This window comes from Aureobasidium melanogenum (assembly GCF_000721775.1).
Source record: "Aureobasidium melanogenum CBS 110374 unplaced genomic scaffold scaffold_24, whole genome shotgun sequence".
NCBI lineage: Eukaryota > Fungi > Ascomycota > Dothideomycetes > Dothideales > Saccotheciaceae > Aureobasidium > Aureobasidium melanogenum.
This window is the reverse complement of record NW_024470076.1, coordinates 395,217-418,076: the sequence shown is the minus strand read 5'-3', so window position 1 is coordinate 418,076 and position 22,860 is coordinate 395,217. Positions and strand designations below refer to the sequence as shown.

The following is a 22,860-nucleotide window of genomic DNA, read 5'->3' as shown; positions in this document are numbered from 1 at the left end:
ACATGCACGCCAGTGAAACCCGAGAATCATGAGCATCACGAGTGCGCCGGCCATCTGTCAGGGCAACAACGGTCTCTGTTGTACAGCGCTGTCGATCTAAATGATTGGTCATGTTTTTCCTGTGCAAATGATCACTGAGTTCAGGCTGGCTATTGCCTTTGGACGACGTGTACGTATAGCTCCATACAATGCAACACCCGGTACGATATTCGAATGGTCGGTTCAAGGTGCCGCCGAAATTGTTGCCACGACCAACCCCAAAGCGAATTCTTGCATGACAAGCGCCGCGCCAACTCAGAGACGCATAACGCCCAGTAGCTAGGGTTGCTGCATCCACTGACCTGTCTCTTGGTAAGATCCCTGACTATGTGCATCGATTGTCGCACATCGTTGCTGTAAGGACCTGGTGCTCTTCCCTTGCACGACGACTTGTGTTAACCGTGAATGTTATTATTTCCTCTGCCGGCTCAACCGACTGCATGAGACCTCTTGCTTTTTGAACCCATGTTATATTGTGCTTTTCCTTCAATCTGTGTTACCTGCCTGGCCACTCTGTGCAGTGTCAGAGCTCTTCTTCAAGCTCGGCCTTCTCCATCTTAGATGCACCTTTCCGCCATCTCACGACGCAGACCTGTACTTCCATTTGCCAACCACACGCCCAGAGCATTCGAGTTTCAAAAGGTCGGCAACTTACATCAGTCTTCATCAATGTTTGGTCCAACCGGTATGGCGGTCCCTGTCATGCTGCCATCTTCTTCAGCCAAACCCGCGAACCCTGATGTATCTGCAAGTGAGGGGAGCAGCATGGGGGATGGCGTTAGCTATGCTAGCTCTCGAGCAGATGTAAAGTCTCAGGCAGAGACTCGTCCATCTTCTTCTGAGATTGGCCCTGGAGAAGAAAGCAGGAATCCCTTCGTCGACGAGATGATGACCCAAACCAACCTTCTCGTCCTGCCGCCATCGAATCCGTCTTATCAGATGGCTTATTTTCTCAAGACCACCGGACCCGTCAAGGATCCTCCACCGAAACAAACCAAGCCTAAACGGATCTCATCTGCCATGCGCATCTTTAAAAACAGCAGTAGACGCCCCTCTAATTCAACGACTGCAGCTCATATGAGGTTTGTGAAACGAGATGCGTCTTGAAAAATGCCGGTACTAATTGTCTCCAGGCTGAATCAGGCGATTTCAGAGGAGAAAGAAGTTCCCGAGTTTCAGACCCAACCCACAGATGATGCCTCTCAGACGTCCAAGAAGTCTCTGTTACCAGCAGCGCAAAGACTGCCAGATGTTGTGGTCCCAAAGATCTCGAAAACTGGTAAGTCAAGGGCTGAGGAAGTGCCATGGCTTAGGCTTATCGACGTTGCAGGCAAAAAATATTATGAGATCGAACCGGCCAACCAGAAGACGAAGGTTGACACTCTAGCAAAGAGGTGCGTTGACAATATACAACACCTCGGTACTCGACTGACGTGCCAATAGTCCCGCGATAGCCGAGTCTAGGGTCTCTGTTCTAGTTACAGATCAGCTCAGTACAGACAGCCTACAAGATTGGGTTCTGGGCTTTGAGGCATCTGCATCTGAGACCACCTCCCAGGTGCATGAAGGACCAGAAGCACTCAGAGGATGGCCAATCAAACGTATTTCCCAGACATTACCACACGAAGAAACCGTCCACGTCCTTGACCGCAAAGCAGTTCCAGTGCGTCCCTTGTTTCTTGGCACAAAGACTCGCACAATGGCGTCAGGAGGTGACAGGCACGTTCGAGTGATACGCGGAAAAACAGCACCTCTCCGAAGTCATCCTGTAACTCCTGGACCAGTACCAAGCATACCACCGCCAACGTTACCAGAGGATGAAGTCAGCCCACCTATCGTCGACCCGGTCAAATCAGCAACACATGTCCAACCAAATCCCAAGCGGTCGAGTGGAAATGTATCAGTGCTCCAAAGAACATCTAGTGATGTGACTGGTCATTGTTTGCCACAACCTTCTCGGCCAGGTGTAAGATCGGTCTCAAGTAGCCCTGGACCTCCACCTCCCCGCAGCCCTTTGCGGTTGTCGATACCGTCAGAATCTCTATGCGAGGTTTTGGGCAGGTCAACTGCGGAAAGCAGTCCCGATACATACCTGAAGGACAAGAAACCAGTAAACGAAGAACAAGCGATTCGGGTGACAAAAGAAGCGGCCGTGATTTACGCTACTCGGGAGCAAAGGGACAATGACCTACCTTCCTTCCTTCGACCGGGCAGCAGCGGAACCAGCAGTGATGTCTTTTGCACAAACACGAATCAGTCCAAGGCCAGTTCTTCAAAGCCTCTCGAACTCATCGACGCCATGGTCAAAGCATCACAGCAAAATACATCACGCCGCCGACTCCGTAGAGCCAGACCTGAGGGTCCTCGGCCGCTTGACTGCAGCAGTTCGCATTCGCAGCACTCCCTCGAACGCGACCAGAAGCCAGATGGATATTGTACAAGCCCACTTTCCACCAAACGCTCAGCGAGCATAGGCAATTTTTCGGAGAATTATCGAATCATCGCTACCACTGCCTCGCCCTCGCCCAGGATCAGCAATGTACGCATGGCCCCGAGCGCAAGAGGTAGAAACAGTCCGGTGCCACGATGCAAGACAAGCAAGCGTAGTAGAGGGCCAAAGAGCGTGGCTCCGACGCCTTCACGAGCAGGTAGTACTTCGAAGAAGAGTCAACAGCCGACCACGCCTGAATTGCCGTCACCACCGCCCAAGAAAGAATTGCCACCAACTCCACGTGCGAAAAGCAGTAGCATTCTACAATCTGAAGACGCGATAGATGCAGGGCTAGCGAGGACCAGCTCAACCAAAGACTTACCTGCACCGCCACTGGATGATAGTGGACACAGTATGGTGTTCCCATCACCACCGTCAAGTGCAAAGACGGCCAGATTCAGGTTGCAGCCAGGCGAAAGTAGTCCTGTCACAGTCGAGGCAAGGATGGAGGCACTCGAGCGTAGAAACAAGCTGTTGGAAGCGGCGCTTTCAGCAGTGCTCAAGACGGGAGGCATGCTCAACGGTTGCCCTTGCCAGGCATCACACGCACCAGGAGTCGGATGTCAAGAAGCGGCGACAAGCGAGAGATTGGTCGCACGAGGGAGTGTACGCAGCAGAGTCAGCTCTGGCAGCAACATGTCGAGCGCGCTCGATGTGTATCTTAACACGAGAGGAAAGTGAAGAGGCTTGAACGCAGTGACGATAAGATGAGATATGATTATTAGTGAATATATGTATGCAAGCTTCGGGTCCATTGATAGATCGCGTGCACCTCGTGAGATACTTTCGAAAAGCTCGGTGATTTTTCGACAAGCAGATACCAAAGGAAGGAGCGATGAGTCGTGCATTCGATAATATTCTTGTTCAAGGCGTGGTGGTGCAAGGACGAAGTTCGAGCGGAAGCGGAAGGCGCAGAGCGCCAAGACTGTGGAAAATCCTCGGCTAGTCCAAAACGCACTCGCCATTTTCAAACACAGCTTTGAACATCGCGAATCGAACGAGAGACGACGACGACCGACCACCACACCCAACGATAAACCGCCAAAATGAGAGTCTACGAGGACAGTTTCTCCGGTCAGAAGATCTACCCTGGCAAGGTGCGAATCGCTGCCCCTCCCCACCACCGACCGCGACGACGACCATGATGAAGAGGAAGAAACAAGAGCTTGGACAAGAACACAAGGCTGATTGGGTTACGTGCAACAGGGCAAGCTCTACGTCCGTGGTGACAGCAAGATCTTCCGTTTCCAGAACGGCAAGTCCGAGTCGCTCTTCCTCCAGCGCAAGAACCCCCGCAAGATCTCCTGGACCGTCCTTTACCGCAGACAGCACAAGAAGGGTATCTCAGAGGTCAGTCGCCCATCCGCCCCGTCGCCCATCTCGCCAACCAGCAAGCCTGCGCGCACCCTACCGATCGCCATGAACTCGACTAGACGACCGCCGCCGCCGCTGCTGCTGCTCGGATTGCGCAAACGGAAAAAGAACAACATTGTGAACAGTGACTGATGGACTTTCGTTATACAGGAGGTCGCCAAGAAGCGCACTCGCCGCACCGTCAAGAGCCAGCGTGCCATCGTTGGTGCCTCGCTCGACGTGATCAAGGAGCGCCGTTCGCAGCGCCCCGAGGCCCGCGCTGCCGCCCGTGCCGCCGCCATCAAGGAGGGCAAGGCCAAGAAGTCCGAGTCCGAGTCCGCAAAGAAGGCCAACAAGGCAAAGAACGCCGCCTCTGCCGCCAAGGGCCAGGCCGGCAAGATTGCCAGCAAGCAGGGCGCCAAGGGTGCACCCGTCAAGGTCGCCGCCAAGTCCCGCTAAGCAGCTGGATTCTCGCGGTTGATGTGGTTTGATTGTCGTTTAGGCGCAGGCTGAGGCACGGCATGGGAAAATGAATCTTCGTTACTGATACCGACTATTTTCGCACTTCTCATGCCAAAGGGAAATTATCAAAAAGCCGCCCCCCGCACACGTCTGGAGGCGCACCCACAATGCGTTCATGATAGGCCTCTGAAATGCATTTCGAAAATTAAATGACTCCATGTTTCTGTTCATTCTATGGTTCATGCTCTAGCCACCACTGTATTGGCCTCTGACAAAAATGTAGTCTTCTTGGACTTGTACTGTTCTACGACTCCCACATTCGTGTTACTGACCCTACTCTATTCCTCTTGTCTTGCTCACAGAGTCTCAGCGCAGATCATTGGGCCTTGAACCTCATCTCTCTTCGCCTTTCCAGCCAACTTCTCAACAATAGTAAGCGAGAAGAGCAATGCCGTACCTGGACCGCGGCTTGTGATGACCTTGCCGTCGACTACAATCCTCTCGTTGTCGTCTGCATAAGACCAGCCAGCGTCCATAATCTCCTGCTTCACTGATGGGTGCGACGTGACCTTGCACTTCTTTGCAGCTTCGCCTTGAGCATGGGGTGACTTGACGCTCTCGACAAGTGCTGTAGTTCCAGCACAAATTGCCGCAACCCATTTTCCTTCGTTACGGAACTCGCGTACCAGGCGTAAGACATCATCGCTCTGACAGAAGGTCTTCGCTCCTGGTGCACCTCCTGGTAGGATCAGGATGTCTGCTGCATCGACTAGACGATCGGGTATCTCATGAGGTGAAGGAATGTCAGGGATAATCTTGATCCCACGAGAGCATCTGTGACACATGTTAGATGGTCGAAGCTTAGAATGTCGATCTGGTAACGAAGTAGTTGAATTTGTGTAATACGATTAGTGATCCAAAAGATTAAGAGTGCGGTGGCTCAAGGTCTCCAAGAAAGATTTGACTGGACTTGCTGTATCGCAATGGCCGAGTTATCGATACTTGTCGTCAGGTGCAGAGATCTTGTCGATGTGAGACAATCTGCTCATGGATCGGTATCCCTCTTGCGATCTTAGCAGCCCTGCGTTGACAGCCATGTTCGTTGGACGAGATGCTTGAGCATCGTCTGACCTTCGCAAGAGCCTTTTGCCTTTGTCTATCCAGATGTACACGAACCAGACCAGATGGCAGATCGACGGAGTGACAACGGCAACTTCACTTACTGAGCATAAAGAGGATTCTTAAGGTTAACACCCACAGATTTGACTGTTGTGAATCCGGCTCGCACTAGAACACTTCGTTCAAGTCAGCCGAGGCACTATACTTAGCTTCCATCTCGACTTACTCAAGCGGAGTGACCGTCTCAATCTCCTCAGAACCATCTGCGACAAGCACAAGTGCTGATAGCTGCTTGGTCTCGCTCATTGTGTAATACGAATTGTATAAGTCTGATTGAGGCTTGAGAAGACGGTGACGTGTGAAGTGAGGTGGTTCTTCGAAAGCTGAATCCGACGTCAGTTGCTAGTTTTTGCCAAGCCCGTCAGTAAGTCATCGAAACCTGGCCACCTATTCTAGCTGAAACACGTTGATTGGCATGGAGATTCGTCGATGGTTCAATGAATCGATTAGAGGGCGTCTACAAAGACTCGAAATGTCTGGAGCCATTAGCTTCGCCGCCCTCAGCCTCCGTCCCGCGTACATCGTCCATCGCTACTGCATGTCTTATGAACTGACCGAGGCACCTCTCTAAAGTTTGCTCTTGCTAAAAATCACTGCGAACCGTGCGCAATCTAGTTTTTCGTTCTTGTAAAGCAGTCATAATCGCGGGCTTGCTTCGATGGATTTGAATCGTCCGCTACCACACTCAATGCTGTACAGGATTAGGTAGTTGACCAATCACTTACGTTGATGCATTGAATACTCTAACGGCTCAGATGTACACTTACAAGAACTCAAACGTGCTCTTGGCAGGCGGCTGCTTTTAAATTCATTTCAGTGCATGCAGTCTTCAAGGAAGGTCTATAACGTCGAGGCATGTCTTGAACTTAGAGCCAGAGCACAAGCCCTGTTCCCCCACAGAATCCTTCGCGGGGACCCCACATACCGCCCCGCTTCTTGCCCAAACACTTCCTCCCACTCCCAATTGGCCTTGACCTCTTTTCTGCTCAAGCTAGACAGCACGTGTGGTCCCTCAGACTTGATGATCGTCGGATGTCGACAGGTTCTTGAGAAGAAATGCAGCAATTGATCATTACGGCTCGTATGTTCTGGGCCTGTCTTGATATGCGATCAGGTATCAGCTGCTCAGAGCTCTGGAAGACATTGGGTGGCGCTTGATCTACCAAGTCTTCTACCTAATAAGCTTCTACCATCACACGATACGCTTTGCTTGTAACTGTCAAGCCTCGGCTCACATCTCCAAGAACTGCGAGCAACGGTTTCGCCCTAGCCACCATTGACAATATCGCTACTGATCTACCAATCAGGACCTACATCCCCGCATTGCTCGCCTGTGTTTCCTTGTCGTTCTTGATCTCGTGCCGTGCCATCGTAGTAACTGCAGAGCCAGACCAGCGGTCTGCTTCAGATATAAGAAAGTACATGCTCCTCCAAATCACTCTTCTTCTCGAGCACCAAAACCCGAATTTCTAAACCTCCACATTCTTTCTAGGTTCTGTCTTAGTATCATGGCTGGTAACACCGACCTTGAATCTCCTTCTGGAGACAAAGAAGCCACCCAGCACATCGAGCGCGTTCACACAAGAGATTCCGAGCACGGTCATGCTGGCCACCCTGAGAAGGATGGCCTTCGTATCGACAACGATGATCAGGGTATGTGTCCTTCGTCCTGGTGAACACGACCAAGGCTGATTCTTATAGACCATTATACTGAGCCTCCTATGTCGTTCAACCGTATGATGAGTCTTGTTGCCATGGCATTCCTCTGGACTGGCTCTCAGATTCCTGTCTATCTTTTCGGAGGAGTAAGTCAATTGACACCCATGCATAGTGCTGTGCTGACTTTCAGATCCCGCCCTACATTTATGGGGATGTTGGAGGCGCCGATCGTTGGATCTGGTTCGTCCTAGCAAATCTTTTGTCCCTGGCTGCAATCTGTCCCTTCGTCGGCTCGCTTAGCGACATCTTTGGTCGAAGATACGTCGCAATCGTCGGTGCAGCTTGCATAGTAGTGGGGATGATCATCTGCTCTACTGCTCACACTATGAACGTTTTCGTCGGTGGCATGGTCTTCGCAGGAGTAGGTGCTGGTATCAACGAGCTCACAGCTCTTGCTGCCACGAGTGAACTTGCTCCTACCGCGAAGAGGGGCAAGTATGTGGCGGTACTCATTTTCACCATCCTACCCTTTTGTCCTAGTGTGCTCTGGGCACAGCTGATAGCAGCCAATTCCTCGTGGCGATGGGTTGGCGCTCTCTGTGCCATCTGGGCATTCATTGGCCGTAAGACATATTCGAACTCCGCTGTGCAGAACTTCAACTGACCGTCCGATAGTCGTTCTGACCGCCGTATTCTACTTTCCGCCACCCCGAGTCAACTCTCGAGGACTCTCAAAGGCAGAAGTCCTTAAGCAAGTCGACTACGTTGGAGGGCTTCTTAGCGTCAGTGGTATGATATTGTTTATGGCTGGCATGCGTAAGTTCCCAAACTGCGGATGTTCGCCAAACCAAGCTAATGTGCCAAAGAGTGGGGAGGATACCAGTATCCATGGGGCAGTGCTCATGTCCTGGTTCCTCTAATCCTCGGAGTTGTTCTTCTCGTCGCCTTCTGCTTCTGGGAAGCTTACTGTGCCAAGTATCCAATGTTCCCTAAGCGTCTCCGACAAGAACCGCGAATTCTGGCTCTTACATTGATCATAACGTTCATCTCAGGCGCCAATTTCTTCAGTATACTTATGTTCTGGCCAACAGCATGTTTGTACGAATGACCCCCATATGGCATGAGAAGCGTGTAGAATCAATGCTGACTTCTTGACAGCAACGTCTATGGACACGATCCTGTGTAAGGGATGAAATTTCGAAGCGTGTACAGTTGATACTGACTCTCCACAGTGGTGTAGGCATTCGTGGACTCCCGGTCGGTTTCTCCATCCTGGCAGGCGCTTGCGTTGTACTCTGGCTCCTCTCAGTGTTCCGTGGCCACAACAAGGTGATGATGATCATTTCTTCGGTCCTCATGACCGCTGGTTGTGGAGCCCTTTCGATCGCTCGTGTGGACAACTTGAATCAGCTCTGGGGAATTCTTGTTGTCGCGGGTCTCGGTATTGGCGGCATTGTTGTGCCTGCCTCAATCATCACCAGTAAGTCTGGATACGGAGGGGTCTCGCTTTGACGTATTCTGATCTTCTTCAAGCAATCATCTGCCCAGACGACCTCATCGCTACTGTAGCAGCATTGACTCTGGCAATTCGCGTGATTGGTGGATCAATCGGATATTGCGTTTATTATAATGTTTTTATCAACAAGTTTGTGCCTGCGGCCACGCACTACATCGGTGGGACGATGATCTACAAGTTGAACATTACAAGCCCGGCCATCATCAAGGCGGCGATCGAACTCACAGGTGCGAGTCTGTTGCCGGAATTGCAAACACTTCCAGGAATCAAGGGGGTGCCCGGAGCATACGAGATGGTCGTGATTGCTGGAAGAGTGGCATATGCGGAGGCATACAAGTACGTGTACTACGTGTCGATTGCCTTTGGAGCTGTGTCCATCATCGCAGCTTGCTTCTTGGGAGACATCAACAAGTATAGTAAGTACTGATTCAGGTTTCGGCGGAGTGACCCTCAGCTAACTCTTGTCAAGTGGACGATCATGTCGCAGTTGTTATCCACTGAGCGGGTTGTCAAGTACGTTTTGAGCGTTGACAGAGGATTGGTTAGGGGTAGGGCGTATATGTGTCGGTAGGGAACCTAATGCAAGATATTTGTATCAAGTGGTGTCCGGTGTTTGTGGTAATAAAAGTTGTTGGAATAAATCTTGGTGGCAGGTGGTTGGTGGTTGAACAGCTTCACCCACGCAAAGACAGTTTCAATGACGAAGGGAGCACCTTCCTTTGCACCGTAGAACATTCTTCGTCTTCGCCAAAAGCGAGCTCCAGATACTTGGACTTTGCCGCGTCGACTATCACATCACACTATCTATCACCTCGGCCTGTGTTACATATTGCAGTACTTTGCCTAAGTAAAAGACACGCCAGCATTTAACCGCATTTCGTCATCCTCAAAAAGCGCGTCAAAATGGAGCCAATCGTGAAAGCAACCATTCAAGCAGCAATTCTGAGCGCCATCTCAAACACCCTCGCTCAGCTCATCTCATGTCACCGCGCAGGCGTAAGTGCATAAGATTATGCCCCCCTGTCATCCTGCCGGACCAGACTGACGTTTTCCGCAGCATGGCTACACCCTCGACACAAACCCGTTGGTCACCTTCGTAACATTCTCGCTCCTCTCATGCCCGCCTAATTACCTCTGGCAATCCTGGTTGGAATCCACCTTCCCCGGCTACACTTCGCCCGATGATGCTGGTACCGTCGCCAGCATCGCTCAGCAGCCTCAACTCAAGGCCGCCCTCGACGCCGCCGCTCCCACCCTGCAACGCATTGAAGAGACGGCAAGCCCGGTCCTACAAAAAGCTTCGGCAGCCACCACTGCTCTAGCAGAAAGTGACGCTGTCAAGAACGCCAGACGCCGTGCTAGCGAGGGCGTCGACACAGTCAAGGCAAAGGCGAAGGAGCTCGAGGCCCGCGCCGGCATCAACCAGTCTCCTATGGCCAAGCCCCCTACTCGCTCCCAGACCTTTAGCACTCATGATGGCCAAGCTGTCGAGAAGAAGATTGATCCCGCTTTTGCCCAGCCTCCTGCTTCCTCGAGACCTAAGGCCCTAAGCATCAAGAACACCGCCATTAAATTCGCTCTCGATCAGACTCTTGGTGCCGCGGTCAACAATGCTTTATTCATTGTGGGAATCGCTTTCCTGAAGGGCCAGTCTGTCGAGACCGCTCTGTCAGCACTGCAGAAGGTATATGCTGTCCGTTTCGACCGTGTGCGAACGTATCCCACTGACAGTCGTGCAGGACTTCTTTCCCCTTCTGTTCGCCGGCCAGAAGCTCTGGCCCCTTGTGTCCATCATCAGCTTCACACTTGTGCCTCTCGAACACCGTACAGTCTTCGGCGGTATCATCGGTGTCGGTTGGGGTGTCTTCTTGAGTCTGATGGCTAATGACAAGTAACTGGTCTGATGCTTGCACGAGCTGCATGCATGTGGTTGCGACCTCGCTGATGCACAAGTTACGCTATGATGTATACGATACCTACGATATCATGCTCGAATAGAATCTTCTTATCATCCTCCTATACGTCTTGCATCGCATCATCTACCATGTCTTTCACTCAATGTCGTTACAAGTCTGGAGAAGATCGATGATCATAAAAACGATAAGTGGCATGAGATCTCGTAACTGCGAGAAGGAAGGAGCAAGCGAGCGAGATCTAACCACATCCAGTAAGCTGATTTCTCGTGCCTTCACATTTGAGATCAATGGTTCTCGCAATTGAGCTATCAGGGCAAGATTCTTGTTCAACAACTGCTGCTCGTGGTATTCGTTTGTTAATCGAATCTACGTTTGATGAGCATTCTCCCAGACTCCTGCAGTAAACCCGTCAGATGCGTCTTCTCTTGCCAGCTCGTTCCTCGTTGATCTCTTGTTGACCTGCGCCTCTCCACTCAGGACCTTGTCCATTCGCCTCGGCCGTCTGAGAACCGCTAATCAGAGTAGCGCTGTCCGTCTCCTCGTCTGATGAACGTTTCTTGGCGTCGCTAGCTAATGATGTGTTCTTGGGACCCGCAGGCGTGAATGAGAAATGAAAGAAACCCTTGTCCGTGTCCTTCCCTTTCTTATCGCTGCTCTTGTCTTCGCTGTCGCTCTTGTCTTCGCCACCAACACTCTTTGCAATCTGCTTCTCAAGTCTCTTTGCATTGCGTTCTGACTTCTCGGCCGAGAAGAAACTCTTGCCCCACCAGGAAGTGGGTTGCTTCTTGTCTTCGTCCTTTTTCTCTGCATCCTTCTTGGCCTTTTCTTTCTGTTCGTCTTTGTCCTCTTCTTCGTCTTCGTCGCTGGCTTCGGTAAAGTTCCACATTTGCTTGATTTCCCCTCTGACTAGGGCGGTCAACCACAAACTTCCTAGAACACCAGGGACCAAGTAGAGAAGGGCAGGTTGAGCATGGTTGAAGACCTGCATGATACCCAGCGTGACGCACATTCCAAGAATGTAGCCAACAATTGAAGCATAGAAATATGGCTTTGAGAATGTAGGGATAGGATTGCGAGTGGGTTTCTTGGGTTCGTACTTGGGTAGCAAAGAGCGGCCGATCCAGGAGGTGGTCCAGAACTTGTTGCCCCAGTGGCCAGTGACTGGACGGTAGGGTTCTTTCTGAACTTCTTCATCGACCTTACTTGCACTGTTGTCCTGTTTCTTGTCGGCATAGATTTGAGTAGACTTGACACGCTTTGACTGTCTCTTTAGGTAGAACAGATGGAGATCGAATCTCAGAGCGAGTCCGACCATCATTCCAGGAATCACGATGTCTCCCAGACCGAGCATAGCCAGCTTCCTGTCCGCAGCGACCTGTCCATCTTCAAGGGGTCTTGGGAACAGCAGCTTGATAGGCACATCGAGTTTGGTGGCCACAGTAACCATCAGAGGGGTGTAGAAGACAAAGTAGATGTCGTAGAAGAACAAGGCGCTCAGAATAAGGGAGCCGGTTCCAAATGTGGTAGGGGACATGAGCTGTAGCGCACTGTACGAAAAAGCAAATCCTTGCAGGTTGGTAAGCCACCATGTGTCCATCACAAAGTTAGAGCAAAAGATGGTTGCGAGTGCGGCCGCGGTCGAAAGGATTGTGCGAAGCGTAAGAGTGACCTTGAATTTGATCAAGCTGGACAGTTGGAATCGCAAACGGTACTTGCGTCTAAGAAGACCGCGCATGATCCAAAAGATGTCAAGGATGCGTTGAGGAAGAATGATGCGACCCAAGACTCCTGGTAGAGGAGACGGTCTCGTGCAAATGGCTGAGTGAATCGCCTTCTTTTCGGGTTGGCTGACTTTCCACAAGACGCCTCCTTCGGTGTAGTAGTGTGGGAAACAGAAAGACTCAGCTACACCAAGACCATCGTTGATGAGTTTAGCAACACTGAATATGGCCATTGCCGAAAAGTACCAGCGTAAAACCTTGTTCAGTAACGAAGCACCCATGTACTTGATGAGCAAGTAAAGGCCACCCAAAGTACATCCTGCGAGAAGAGGAAATATGACGGCATCACTGGGACTCAATCCCTCCATCTTCTGAATGCTATCCTCATCTTCATCTGGGTCGTCTTGCTCATCAGCTCTCTGCTGGGCCTTTGAGTCCTTAACAGGCTTTGCTGCTGATGAAGGTCGTGAAAGTGAAGAATAAGCACCTGTGATGATAGGAAACAGTGCCGAGAGAACGAGGTGAGTATACAAGGGAAGCAACGGTTGTACTTGAGCGAATGCATAGGCCAACATGCCTAGTATTTCGCTGATCGGTCCAGGGCCGCTGTCGCTACCGTCGGTAGCCATGACGATGTTGTTTTTCTCAGCTAGATGAAGAGTCGACGCGGTCACAGCGAACTTTATCGCCTGTCATCAGTCGGGCGCTGCTGGGAACTTCAATCAATGAAAAGACAAGTTTCAGCGTGGCATGCTCTGGTGTCACGTTGCCTCTTGTCTCGCCGCGCGGGCTGTTTTCACATCAAAACACTTCACGCCAAGACATGCAACTCATGAACCATTTCGCAACAAGTCAGACAGAACGATAAATCGATGATATTCAAAACCTATCAACAGGCCAAGGCAAACGCTTTGTCTCAAAGAATGACAGCAGGGAATCTTAACTAAGTCGAATCAAATCTATGCAAAATCCAAAATCATCAAAACCACAACCAAGCAGTACGCCATGTGAAACAGACATTAATCAAGACACCCGAAAGACATAACGCCTTCGCTCCTAGCCTTTTGTACAAACGGCGCTCACACCACGCTCCTTGTTACATGGCGTAACCAATGTCTTTTCGGTCCACCGCAGCAGGTGTTCCAGCAGGTGTATGGCTGCTTTCAACCCGCGATAGATACGCCGCACTGGTGAAGTCTCGCGAGCTCTCAAAGGATGGCCGAGTCCTTTCGTAGTCCATACTGGCTCTCAACCGATCGAAGGAAGGCCTTGGTCGGTCGTAACTCGGTCGTGGTGCAGGTGACTCAAAGCCCCCAGCGATGACTGGAGGTCGGTAGAAATCTATCGGGCTGTGCCCAAAGTCTTCGGATGGACGAGATGTCACTTGTCCGACCGCAGGGAACGTCCGCTCAATGGAAGAACGATGTCCAGTGTAATCGGTACCATCGCTGCCGTTGTGTGATCTAGCATTGCGGGTCGTTGCCGTTGCTGCTATTGAAGGCGGATATATTGGGCGCTCGTCTTCTGTCGGGACTCTGTTGTGGGACAACTTGTGAGCAAGTCTCTGTGCTCCTGAAGGCTTGCTTATCTCGGAGCTTGAAGTAGAATCTGACACTTTCTCTTGAGAGGGAGGACTAACATCGTCCAAATCTTGTGGATCCACGTTCTTGAGATAGTCAAATTTGCCTTGTCTGACCTGTTCACGGATGACATCAATGTCGCGAGGCATGAAGATCTTCTGGAAAGACTTTGCGGCAAAGCGAGGGAGTAGAGCAACGACAATCACCATCATCGTTAGCGCCCAGAAACTTAGAGCTCCATAGGCTTCAGCACCCGCCTTGTAGAATGTGAAGCCAACGGTGAATGAGGAGTAGATACCAGTCCAGGTCCAGATAAGCAGAATAGAAATTGTTGTAATGAGTGTGAAGAACCAATCCCATCGGTAGGCGTTCATCAATATATAGACGTTGGCCACCACGACAATGGAGTTTGCAATGTACACACCAATGCGTTGATAGTCGTTGACGTTTCGGCCTGACTCGGTGTTGAAATTGGCTGGCTGGAAAAGGAGGTACGGAAGGAAAAAGCAAATGAGCGACTGGTAGAAACCATCAACCATGTATGTCCTGTCATATCATTAGCTCGAGCATCAGATCTGAATTCATTTCACCATACCAGAACTTGAGCTGTGTCCACTCCTTTCTCTCAATTCCACGCCTGTAAAGCTGGGGCACTGCAAGGGACACTTTGTCGTCGACATCCTGGTCCAAGATACCCATCAGAATGACCGGTAGAGAGGTGAAAGCCAGGTTGTAAAGTAGAATGTACGAGTAGTCGAAAATGTATGAACAATCGAAGTTGGCATAGATCTGATACCAGAAGAGAGCGAAAGTCCAGATGATGTTCTTTGAGAATGTTAGTGATAAATCGATGTAAATAGCGAAAGCAACAACATACCTTGTAGAAGAAATTTGCAATGGTTTCGGCAAGTCGGCGGTAAGACCAACGTCCGTGGACAAGAACAAGCCTCGTAAGGAATCTGAATTGACCAATCGCATAGTCAGAGGACATCACTGCTTGTCTGCCTTCCTCACCAGCGATACCAACACCGACGTGAGCCTTCTGAATCATAGCAACGTCGTTGGCACCGTCTCCAATGGCCAACGTCATGACATCGAGGCCATTCTTGACCATGCCAACAACGGCAGCCTTCTGACTGGGACTGACACGACAACATAAGACTGATTTACATTCCTTGCACAAGAGCAGGAACTTCTGTCTCAGTCTGTCGTCAAGCATAAGTTTCAACGTCTCACCATCGATGACAACAGCGTGAGTTGGTGCTGGCGGTTCGTGATTCTTCTTTGCAGCCATGAGTTCCTCATCAGATCCAGTCTTACCGAAGATAGCCAAGTTCTTGTCGAGTTCTGCTTCAGCACTAGCTAGATTCTCGTCTTGAACATTCAAAACGATGAGATCCATGTCATTACCCAGCAGGTTGCAGGAGAACCCGATGTTGATGGCTGTCTCGACCTTGTCTCCCGTCAAGACCCATAGCTTGATACCTGCCTGAGCAAGGAGCTGAATTGCGTCGGGCACACCATCTTGAAGTCTGTCTTCGATGGCAGTTCCTCCAAGAAGAGTGAGGTCACGCTCGATGGCGTCGGAAACTTCTTCGAGCTTCTCCTCACGGTTCTGAATAGCTGCTGCAGCGATATCATGTTGTTTGCTCCAAATTTGGTACTCCTCCTCGTCGAGTTCTCTTTGAGCAATGCACAGCGTACGCAAACCCTCTCGAGCAAACATCTCAAGATGGTCAGCAGTGGTCTTTCTCAAGGCTTGCTGTTCACCCTTCTTCAGTCTTGAGTAAATGATGCTGTCAGCACCTTTGCAGAAGAGAACAATCTTTCCGTTGGGCATTCGCACGATAGCACTCATGCGTTTTCTGGATGAGTTGAACTCCAAGATATTGAGAACAGTGTACTGGCGCTCCTCACCGAGAACGTTGACGATGATTCCGTCATTTGAGCGACCCAGAACTGTGAAGCCACAGTCCCTGGCTGTTGCAACGAGTGCAGCCTCATCAGGCGATTGTGCTTTGAACTCCAACTTTGGCGGATCACCAGGGGTACGCTCAGTAATCACAGTGTGGCAGAGCGCAAGCGCAAGCATGAAATACTCATTGGCTGCTTTCTGTTCAGGTCCAGATGCTCCAGTCAAGTCGGAGACATAATCGGGCGCAACAAAGGTAACGTTTTCGTCCAGAAGGTAAGGGTTGTCATGCAGCTTGCGTAAGTCCTCGAGCATTCTGACTTTAGCGCGAGCTATCTGAACACGAGCTTTAGCCCCTTCAGCATCAGTGTCAATTCCTTGTCGTTTCTGCATGCCGGCCAGAGCTTCGGTATATGCTTCTCCATAGGGCACACCGTTGATCGTGACCTTTTTAAACTCCATGACATTCTGGGTCAATGTGCCGGTCTTGTCAGAGAAGATGTACTCAATCTGACCAAGGTCATCGGAAATGTTCCAGGATTTGGGGGTGCAGGGATAATCGACTGGCGCATAGTACATGAAAGTGTCACTGTAGATGAAGAAGGCCTGAGCAGTACGGATAATCTCCAGTGTGATGTAGAGAGAGATGGGCACCAAGTTTTGGAAGAGAATGATGGCTGCCCAGAATGTGATGAAGCCGTTGAGACCTGGCGTACCGCCGTAGGAGCCAAATTCGAAAAAGTCGAGTGATTCGTCGCCTTTGCCCCAGGTAGTGCCTTGCACTACGGCCGAGATAAGACACATGAAGAACAGGATGATGAAGTTGTAGATGACGTTCCAATTCAGGTCCTTCGAGATCTGTGCGCGCTTCGTAGGGGTGATACCAGAGTTGAGCATGATCTTGGTCTCTTCTCCAGTGAAGACGACGATACCCAAGACCCACTCGGTATTGCGAATGGAACAGCCTCGGAGCAACATGTTATTGATGGAAACAGGTTCGGCCATGTCAGCAGCTTCAGCATCCGAGTTCTTACTACCGTATTGCTTCCATCGAACAGCTCCGCTGTAGGAGTAAAGATTGGCGTGAGGTGGTTCACTCTCCAGAACAAACTCAGCCCGTTCACAGTCACGAGCTCTCTTGACCTTCTGACCGCAGTGTAGAGCCTGTCGGACCTTCAGATTGGTCTCTCCATCCAAGTTCTTGGTCTCCACATAACAAGCTCCATCAGGGTCAGAGGTCGACAAGACGACGATGTCTGCAGGAATGGATTCTTCGTTGTAGAGTCTCACGAAGTCTCCGACTTGCACGTTCTTCCAACAATCCTTCTTGAACCGCGCTTTTCCGGTGGGTTTGTTGGGGTTGATGATGTTACCGTAGAATCGCTTCGGAATAGGCGCATGAGGGTCGGTAGGATCCTTTGCGATTTCAACAACTTGAGTGGCATCGCCAGGTTTAAGTGCATCGTTCTCGAGAGATTTTCTAATGTGATCACCCAGATCCATCTCTTTGCTTCCCTCCATGGCCGAAGCTGGCATTGGAGAATGTACTGGTGTCATTTCCATGGCGCCAGGCTCCTCGGTAGCCATGGAAGCCACAGACATGCGCTGAGAGTACATGGATGGTCGTCTGGTGTCTACCTCATCCAAGGCTCTATCTTTTTGGGAATTCCGCTTTTCGGCTTTGGACTCTTTGCGGTTCTTCCAAAGATGCCAGACAAAAGTGATGGCTCGGGTATTTGCTTTCTTGAACTTTCGCCACAACGAGATTCGGTCCTCTGCTGTATTCACATTTTCCCAGTCCACAAGACGGTGAGCGGGGGCGTTGTTGAGTTCGTTGTCGAGAACTGTTCTTCTCCAATCCTCGATTGCATCTTTGATTGCGGTGATGGTCACGATAACGATCAGCGGTACAGCACTGAGACCAGGATTTGAGGCGCCAAAGATGGGGAAGATCTGACAAGGGCTAATCAGTATGAATCCGAAGGGTACAGGGAAGGTTACGTACCGAGAGGATAATGATGAACAAGAAATAGATATTGGCGATGTTGTGAAACTGGAACCACAAATTCTTGGGTATGAAACTGATGGGGGTGTACTTTGCGGTGCGAATCTTGTTTCGCACGAATTGAGTGATGGGGTGTCCTTCTTCGTCGCGTGCATCCTCAGGTAGTGGCATGTTGAAGAAGACGCGGCGACCGGCACCGGGCTGCTCGGTCGAAGCCTCGGAGCCCTCGGGCACAGATTCAAGGTCAGTTCCATTTGATTCTCGCTTGGCGGAGTCATCGTTCGAGCGCTTGTTGTGGGAGAGACGTCTAAGAATTGATTGGCGTTTCGTGCGGCCTTGAGAGCCGGCCACTCTCTGAGTAGCCCAGCGTAGTCGTTTTGCAGGAGCGGTGTCTAGGGGTCCAGAGGAAGCCTCATTGTCTTCCTGGTACGGTTGGATGGCCATGGTGAATTATAGATAGTCGAGGCAAAGTAGTAAGTGATTGTCCGATGTCGACCATCAAAGGTGGTCGCCGAGGCGTCCAGATGAGCCTCAAGAGCCAGGATCAGGCTCGCTGCTTAGAGCCTACAAGCATGCGATACCAGAATGAGGGGAGCGAAAGAGGCGACAGAAGTCGGAGGATGTCTGTCCAGACTGTGTCGGGCTAGGAAGATGCGAGTGAGTGTGGTGGAAGGGAAGGAAAGCGGCGGATGTGTCCAACGCGGCAGAGCGTCTGGAAACGCGAGTCCAAAGAAATGTAATGACGACTTTCCCTTGCAACAGTCTGATCGAACTGCGCTCCACTCAACGAGCGATCTCCGTCAGAGCGGGCTTGATCTTTTCAGTTCTCGACGACCGACGACACTTGGTGATTGTCAGATGAATGTTTGCGCTCGCGCGGCTTAGGTGGTTTCTGTTGTATTGGATGCTGAGTAGGGGCTGCTTGGCCGGTTGCTCCTTCTCGCTGCTCCTCCCACCTCCCTCGCAACGGGCACGGCTACCGGATCCTCCGAAGCCGTGCGGCCCTCACTTAACGCCGATGCTTACGAGAGAGCGGCCTGACGACTCTACCTTTCGTTGTGAAAAGACTGCTCGCTCATAGAGCCACTTTTTTCCAGTTTTTCAACCTTATTGACCAGATACTCATACAATTCTTCGGACCACATCCGAGCTCGATGATGTGTCTGCTTTCCATCCCTGCAACACCCATGCTGCTTTCTCATGTGTAACGTCTTTGGCAGCCATAAATAATATCTCATCAAACGCCGCAATTTACTTGGCATGTTTTAACCCTACTGGAATCTCCGAGTAGCTGAACACGAACTTTGCGCGTTGATCGTTTTTTCGCATGGCTGAGTATGCCGGTACGAGACCCACATTCTTCGCCCTAGGAAGACATTCATGGCTTGCAAGATGCATCCACCCGAAGCGAGACTGAAAGCCTTGCAGAATGGATGTTGGAAGCGCGCACCAAACTTCCGTAGCCATACAGCTGTCCTCCTACTTGCTGAATCAGAATGGAAAGCATTACGACAACCGCTTGTTCATCAATCTGATTTTTGCCGGCACGAGGTTGATCACTAGACTATTAACGTCCTTGCAATTTGTTCGCCCTCCTTTACGCAATCGAACGTGGAGAAGCAGATCTGATGTATATTTATTGCACTGCATCTGGACACATCTGGGAACATGCCTTTATTGCTCAATGCAAAACTTGCACCCGAATTTAAATAACTGTGCATACAACAATTATACAACAACGACTTGTATGGTCTTGGAGCTCTCTGCTCACGATAATCTCGGAAGCGGGGATGACCCTGTTGTGCTGCCAGAGCAACCTGACTTGATGATATGCTTGATGAATTATTTGATAAATCTCCAGCAACCCAGGAAACCTCCCAACGGTGATTGTAATCGCAGATCCTTCTGTTTCAATAGTGTCTAGTGGTGTTTGCTTTGAAACTGCGCAGTTCCAATCAAAATGAGCCTACGGTAAGTGAAATCATATCAGACGATCAGCGTCCGTAGACACTTTGCGCTTTTCTGGAAGGATGTGCAGTTTCACAGCCGCAAGCTGACAACTTTACAAAATCCCTGCTTCTTCGTTGGATTTGACGCTCTCGGGCTCATCTCGCAATGACTTGCACCGATAGCTGAGCTATACAAATGCATGATTGTCTTGAGCCCCGTCATGTGTCTGCAGTGCGTTCTCTGGTAGAGCCACTCGGTGGATATCACGTCTTCCATTGATTGTAACCTACATCTCACGTAGGATCACATTAAAACTCCTGTGTGGTTTGCTACAGCACACATGCGACACACTTGACGTGGCAGAAAGAAAATGTTGGAAGACTTTCTTCAGATATCGTTGTGTGCTATGGAATTTCTCCTGATCTTCCTCCTAATGTCGTCTGTTTATATCTTTGTCCTGTCTCGAATGACTACCTAGTAATTGGTTTTGCTCACGTATTTGTAGGTGAGAAGCATAGTGTTGAGCTCTTCATGCGTGGAATGTCTCTGTGACTGTGAGTCACTTGTTTGTTTCGACTGATGGTCTTTGCGTGATGGTAATAGGAGGGATGGTGGTGACTTACCAAGAGACTCGGCGGGTTCGGTGTCGAACAGGTCCTGCAGGTATCCGCTTAGATGATGAGATTGATGTTCGTCCAGATGGTGAATTTGGTGTTCAACCTCCGCATGCTCTTCATGCTCTTCCCAAAAAGCAGAACTCTTGAATTTGCTGCGTTTTGTCTGACTTGAGGCTCCGGCTTGATCATCCGAGGGCTCGTCTGCGTTGTCAGACTGCTCAAGTTGAACCGCTTCTTTAGCTCTCTTGCGCTTGTAAGTCGGGCCCCAACGACTGCAGCGACATGGATCACTGCAGTTTCCTTTGATCTCGTAGCCGTCATTGCTCCCCTCAGTCAACTTGGGCGTGCAAAGCTTGTCATAGGCTGCATCGTTGTCTTTGAAATCTTCGGGAAGAGACATTTTCGTGTAAGTGCTTGTCAGCACCAGAACGTTCAGCGGCTGTCCACCAACTACAGCTCGGACATCGACTGCGAGATGATACAGAGAGTGCAACTCAGGTAAGTTGGAAGGACACTCTCCGAAAGTTGCGTGGAGGTTCTCATCGAGATCTTGTCCTAAAAACGTCGCAAGTCAGTGACACGAATACTTAATAATAGTTTCGCCATATTCAGTTGTGCATCCCCATAGTCAGAAAACGACGGTCATCAGGACATAGAAGGACAGACTTACGAGTGTAGCCAAGTCTGCGAATCAGTCCTCGAAACAACAGATCGCCTGCTGCTCTCTTGCGGAAGGTAAGTGCATGGAGGAGTATCCACAGATTTGGTCGGCTCTTCTCCTGTTCTTTGCCCGGCTGCACACGTGTGTGCAACCAAGCGATTTTCTGCGCAATCTCAAGCTCCTCTTCGGTCGTCGTACGGACGTGGTTGTAGCTGGAAGTACGAATGTATCTTAGAACCGTGTAAAGACCTGCGGCTCTGGAATTTTCATCGACCTTCAACTCAGGCACAAGCTTGAACAATCCAGCTGAAACGAGGTCGGCCCAAGCTGCTTGCTTTAGTCTGTCATTTTGCGGATACTTGATTGGACCATGGGTGATGAACTCATGATTGGTTTTTCGAGGATGCAGACCAGGCAAGTCTCTTTGACACTGCCATTCATGATCAAAGTATACCCCGGTGTAGTCGCAAAGATCGGTGGCGGCATAGAATTTGGCTGGCTTGTATGTCTGAGGCCACATTTCCTCCATATACCACTCTTCCGGCTGCAAAGCTCGCGTGCGGTTGATCATCGCAATACTCCCAATTTCCTGGCCTTTGAGATGGCGTAGATACAAGTGAACTACGGCAAAGAGATAGGATACCGTATAGGATAGGAGCTCATCTTGTATTCTGTCTCGCCAAAGCAGATGATGTCCCAACATGACTCTGAGTTCCTGCAGCGGGATATCGACCATGTTTGTTCGAATCCAGTAGGTTTCATCTCTGCCTTCTCTGGAAGGCAGATCTCTCATGAGATAAGCGCTAGGCACGAATAGATCTTGTGTTGTGAAGCCATTTGTGGGCCTGTTCCCAAGAAGGGTAGAAGTTCTGAACATGATGAATGGAGCCTTGTCACTATACTCTGATGAGTGTCGTTAGCATCGCCGTAATTCACTAACATCATGAAGAACATACCATCAAGCTTGGAGATCGCAGCTGCATTCAGACAACCATGGTGTGTTTTGCTCAACTTATAGTCTGAATGCTTCCCTCGAGTCGGTCTTTCGATATAGGCTCGTTCACTCTCTGATAGTTCCTGATTTTGCTCGAGTTTCCTCTTGATCTCGAGAGCAAGGATGTGCTCCTTTTCCCCCAACTCTTTGATGACTTGAATGCGTATGTCTTGGCAGGTTCTTCTCAGTCCTGAAGATGTGCGCTTTAACCTTTGCAACCAAGCTTCGGTTGTTTCAAGGGAAGTGGCCATGATGATTGAGAACTCATGCAGCGTAGGAATAATCGAATGTGAAAAAAGAGATGTTGAGCACGAAGGAGGGAAAGTGTGTATGAACAGTAGAGGTTGCGTCTTTGCTGGTGGCGTAGTATCAATAGAGATAGGTGTGAAGCCACGAGTAAGGAAGGGATAGGTGATGGTGGGGTGAGAGACAGTGCTTGGATTACCTACCTTGTTGAACGGATGTATGAGGTTGGGAGGATGAACGGATGTATGAGGTTGGGAGGATGAGGTAGAAGGAAGGGTTGAGGTCCTCGATAGCGGACGAACTTATAGAGCAGCCAAAGGTCAGAGTGAAAAGCAGTCGGAGCTGAGCTGAGTGATTAGACCTGAGGTAGTGAAGCAAGAGGGCATCGTAGCAGCTGTGACAATATCGTTATGAGTGTTCGTCCACAGTCAGAGGCTGATTCACGGAGCAAGAATGCTGTGACTTCCTTCGTAAGGTCAGTCGAGTCGTAGTCCGATGAAATCGTCAGTTGACCTCTCTACATGCTAGATCCAGTCGCTGTGACTTTGAAACTGCTCGA

The 22,860-nt window shown here is 50.3% G+C and overlaps 8 protein-coding genes across 8 annotated transcripts; 4 read left to right on the top strand and 4 right to left on the bottom strand.

Annotated features, from left to right (window-relative positions):
• Positions 1-708: 708 nt before the first annotated feature.
• On the top strand, positions 709-3,211 carry M437DRAFT_69004 (uncharacterized protein; the record flags this gene model as incomplete). Its single annotated transcript, XM_041025206.1, has 4 exons — positions 709-1,121; positions 1,173-1,318; positions 1,370-1,433; positions 1,483-3,211. 4 exons carry the CDS (start codon positions 709-711, stop codon positions 3,209-3,211), a joined length of 2,352 nt encoding a protein of 783 aa, XP_040876711.1.
• Positions 3,212-3,576: 365 nt separating this feature from the next.
• On the top strand, positions 3,577-4,204 carry M437DRAFT_29815 (Rpl24ap; the record flags this gene model as incomplete). The annotated part of the gene is made up of 3 exons (XM_041019168.1): positions 3,577-3,627; positions 3,737-3,880; positions 4,055-4,204. Coding segments are annotated over 3 exons (345 nt in total), but the record flags the coding sequence as incomplete, so codon positions are not given.
• A 497-nt stretch (positions 4,205-4,701) lies between these two features.
• Positions 4,702-5,770, bottom strand: M437DRAFT_56679 (DJ-1 protein; the record flags this gene model as incomplete). Its single annotated transcript, XM_041023094.1, has 3 exons — positions 4,702-5,179; positions 5,569-5,640; positions 5,691-5,770. The coding sequence occupies 3 exons, from the start codon at positions 5,768-5,770 to the stop codon at positions 4,702-4,704; spliced, it is 630 nt and encodes a 209-aa protein (XP_040876709.1).
• Positions 5,771-7,032: 1,262 nt separating this feature from the next.
• M437DRAFT_87578 (MFS multidrug transporter-like protein) lies at positions 7,033-9,200 on the top strand (the record flags this gene model as incomplete). Its single annotated transcript, XM_041028662.1, has 9 exons — positions 7,033-7,177; positions 7,226-7,329; positions 7,374-7,806; positions 7,859-7,999; positions 8,050-8,281; positions 8,342-8,365; positions 8,416-8,663; positions 8,717-9,115; positions 9,169-9,200. The coding sequence occupies 9 exons, from the start codon at positions 7,033-7,035 to the stop codon at positions 9,198-9,200; spliced, it is 1,758 nt and encodes a 585-aa protein (XP_040876708.1).
• Positions 9,201-9,602: 402 nt separating this feature from the next.
• M437DRAFT_56475 (uncharacterized protein) lies at positions 9,603-10,594 on the top strand (the record flags this gene model as incomplete). The annotated part of the gene is made up of 4 exons (XM_041023057.1): positions 9,603-9,695; positions 9,757-9,889; positions 10,184-10,383; positions 10,439-10,594. The coding sequence occupies 4 exons, from the start codon at positions 9,603-9,605 to the stop codon at positions 10,592-10,594; spliced, it is 582 nt and encodes a 193-aa protein (XP_040876707.1).
• An 808-nt stretch (positions 10,595-11,402) lies between these two features.
• Positions 11,403-12,938, bottom strand: M437DRAFT_35116 (peptidase A22B, signal peptide peptidase; the record flags this gene model as incomplete). The annotated part of the gene is made up of 1 exon (XM_041019298.1): positions 11,403-12,938. A coding segment is annotated over one exon (1,536 nt), but the record flags the coding sequence as incomplete, so codon positions are not given.
• A 494-nt stretch (positions 12,939-13,432) lies between these two features.
• On the bottom strand, positions 13,433-18,277 carry M437DRAFT_56294 (aminophospholipid-translocating P4-type ATPase; the record flags this gene model as incomplete). The annotated part of the gene is made up of 5 exons (XM_041023029.1): positions 13,433-13,639; positions 13,721-14,462; positions 14,512-14,741; positions 14,794-17,781; positions 17,834-18,277. The coding sequence occupies 5 exons, from the start codon at positions 18,275-18,277 to the stop codon at positions 13,433-13,435; spliced, it is 4,611 nt and encodes a 1,536-aa protein (XP_040876705.1).
• A 1,936-nt stretch (positions 18,278-20,213) lies between these two features.
• On the bottom strand, positions 20,214-22,306 carry M437DRAFT_68997 (uncharacterized protein; the record flags this gene model as incomplete). The annotated part of the gene is made up of 4 exons (XM_041025205.1): positions 20,214-20,257; positions 20,407-20,955; positions 21,071-21,964; positions 22,018-22,306. 4 exons carry the CDS (start codon positions 22,304-22,306, stop codon positions 20,214-20,216), a joined length of 1,776 nt encoding a protein of 591 aa, XP_040876704.1.
• Positions 22,307-22,860: the final 554 nt, after the last annotated feature.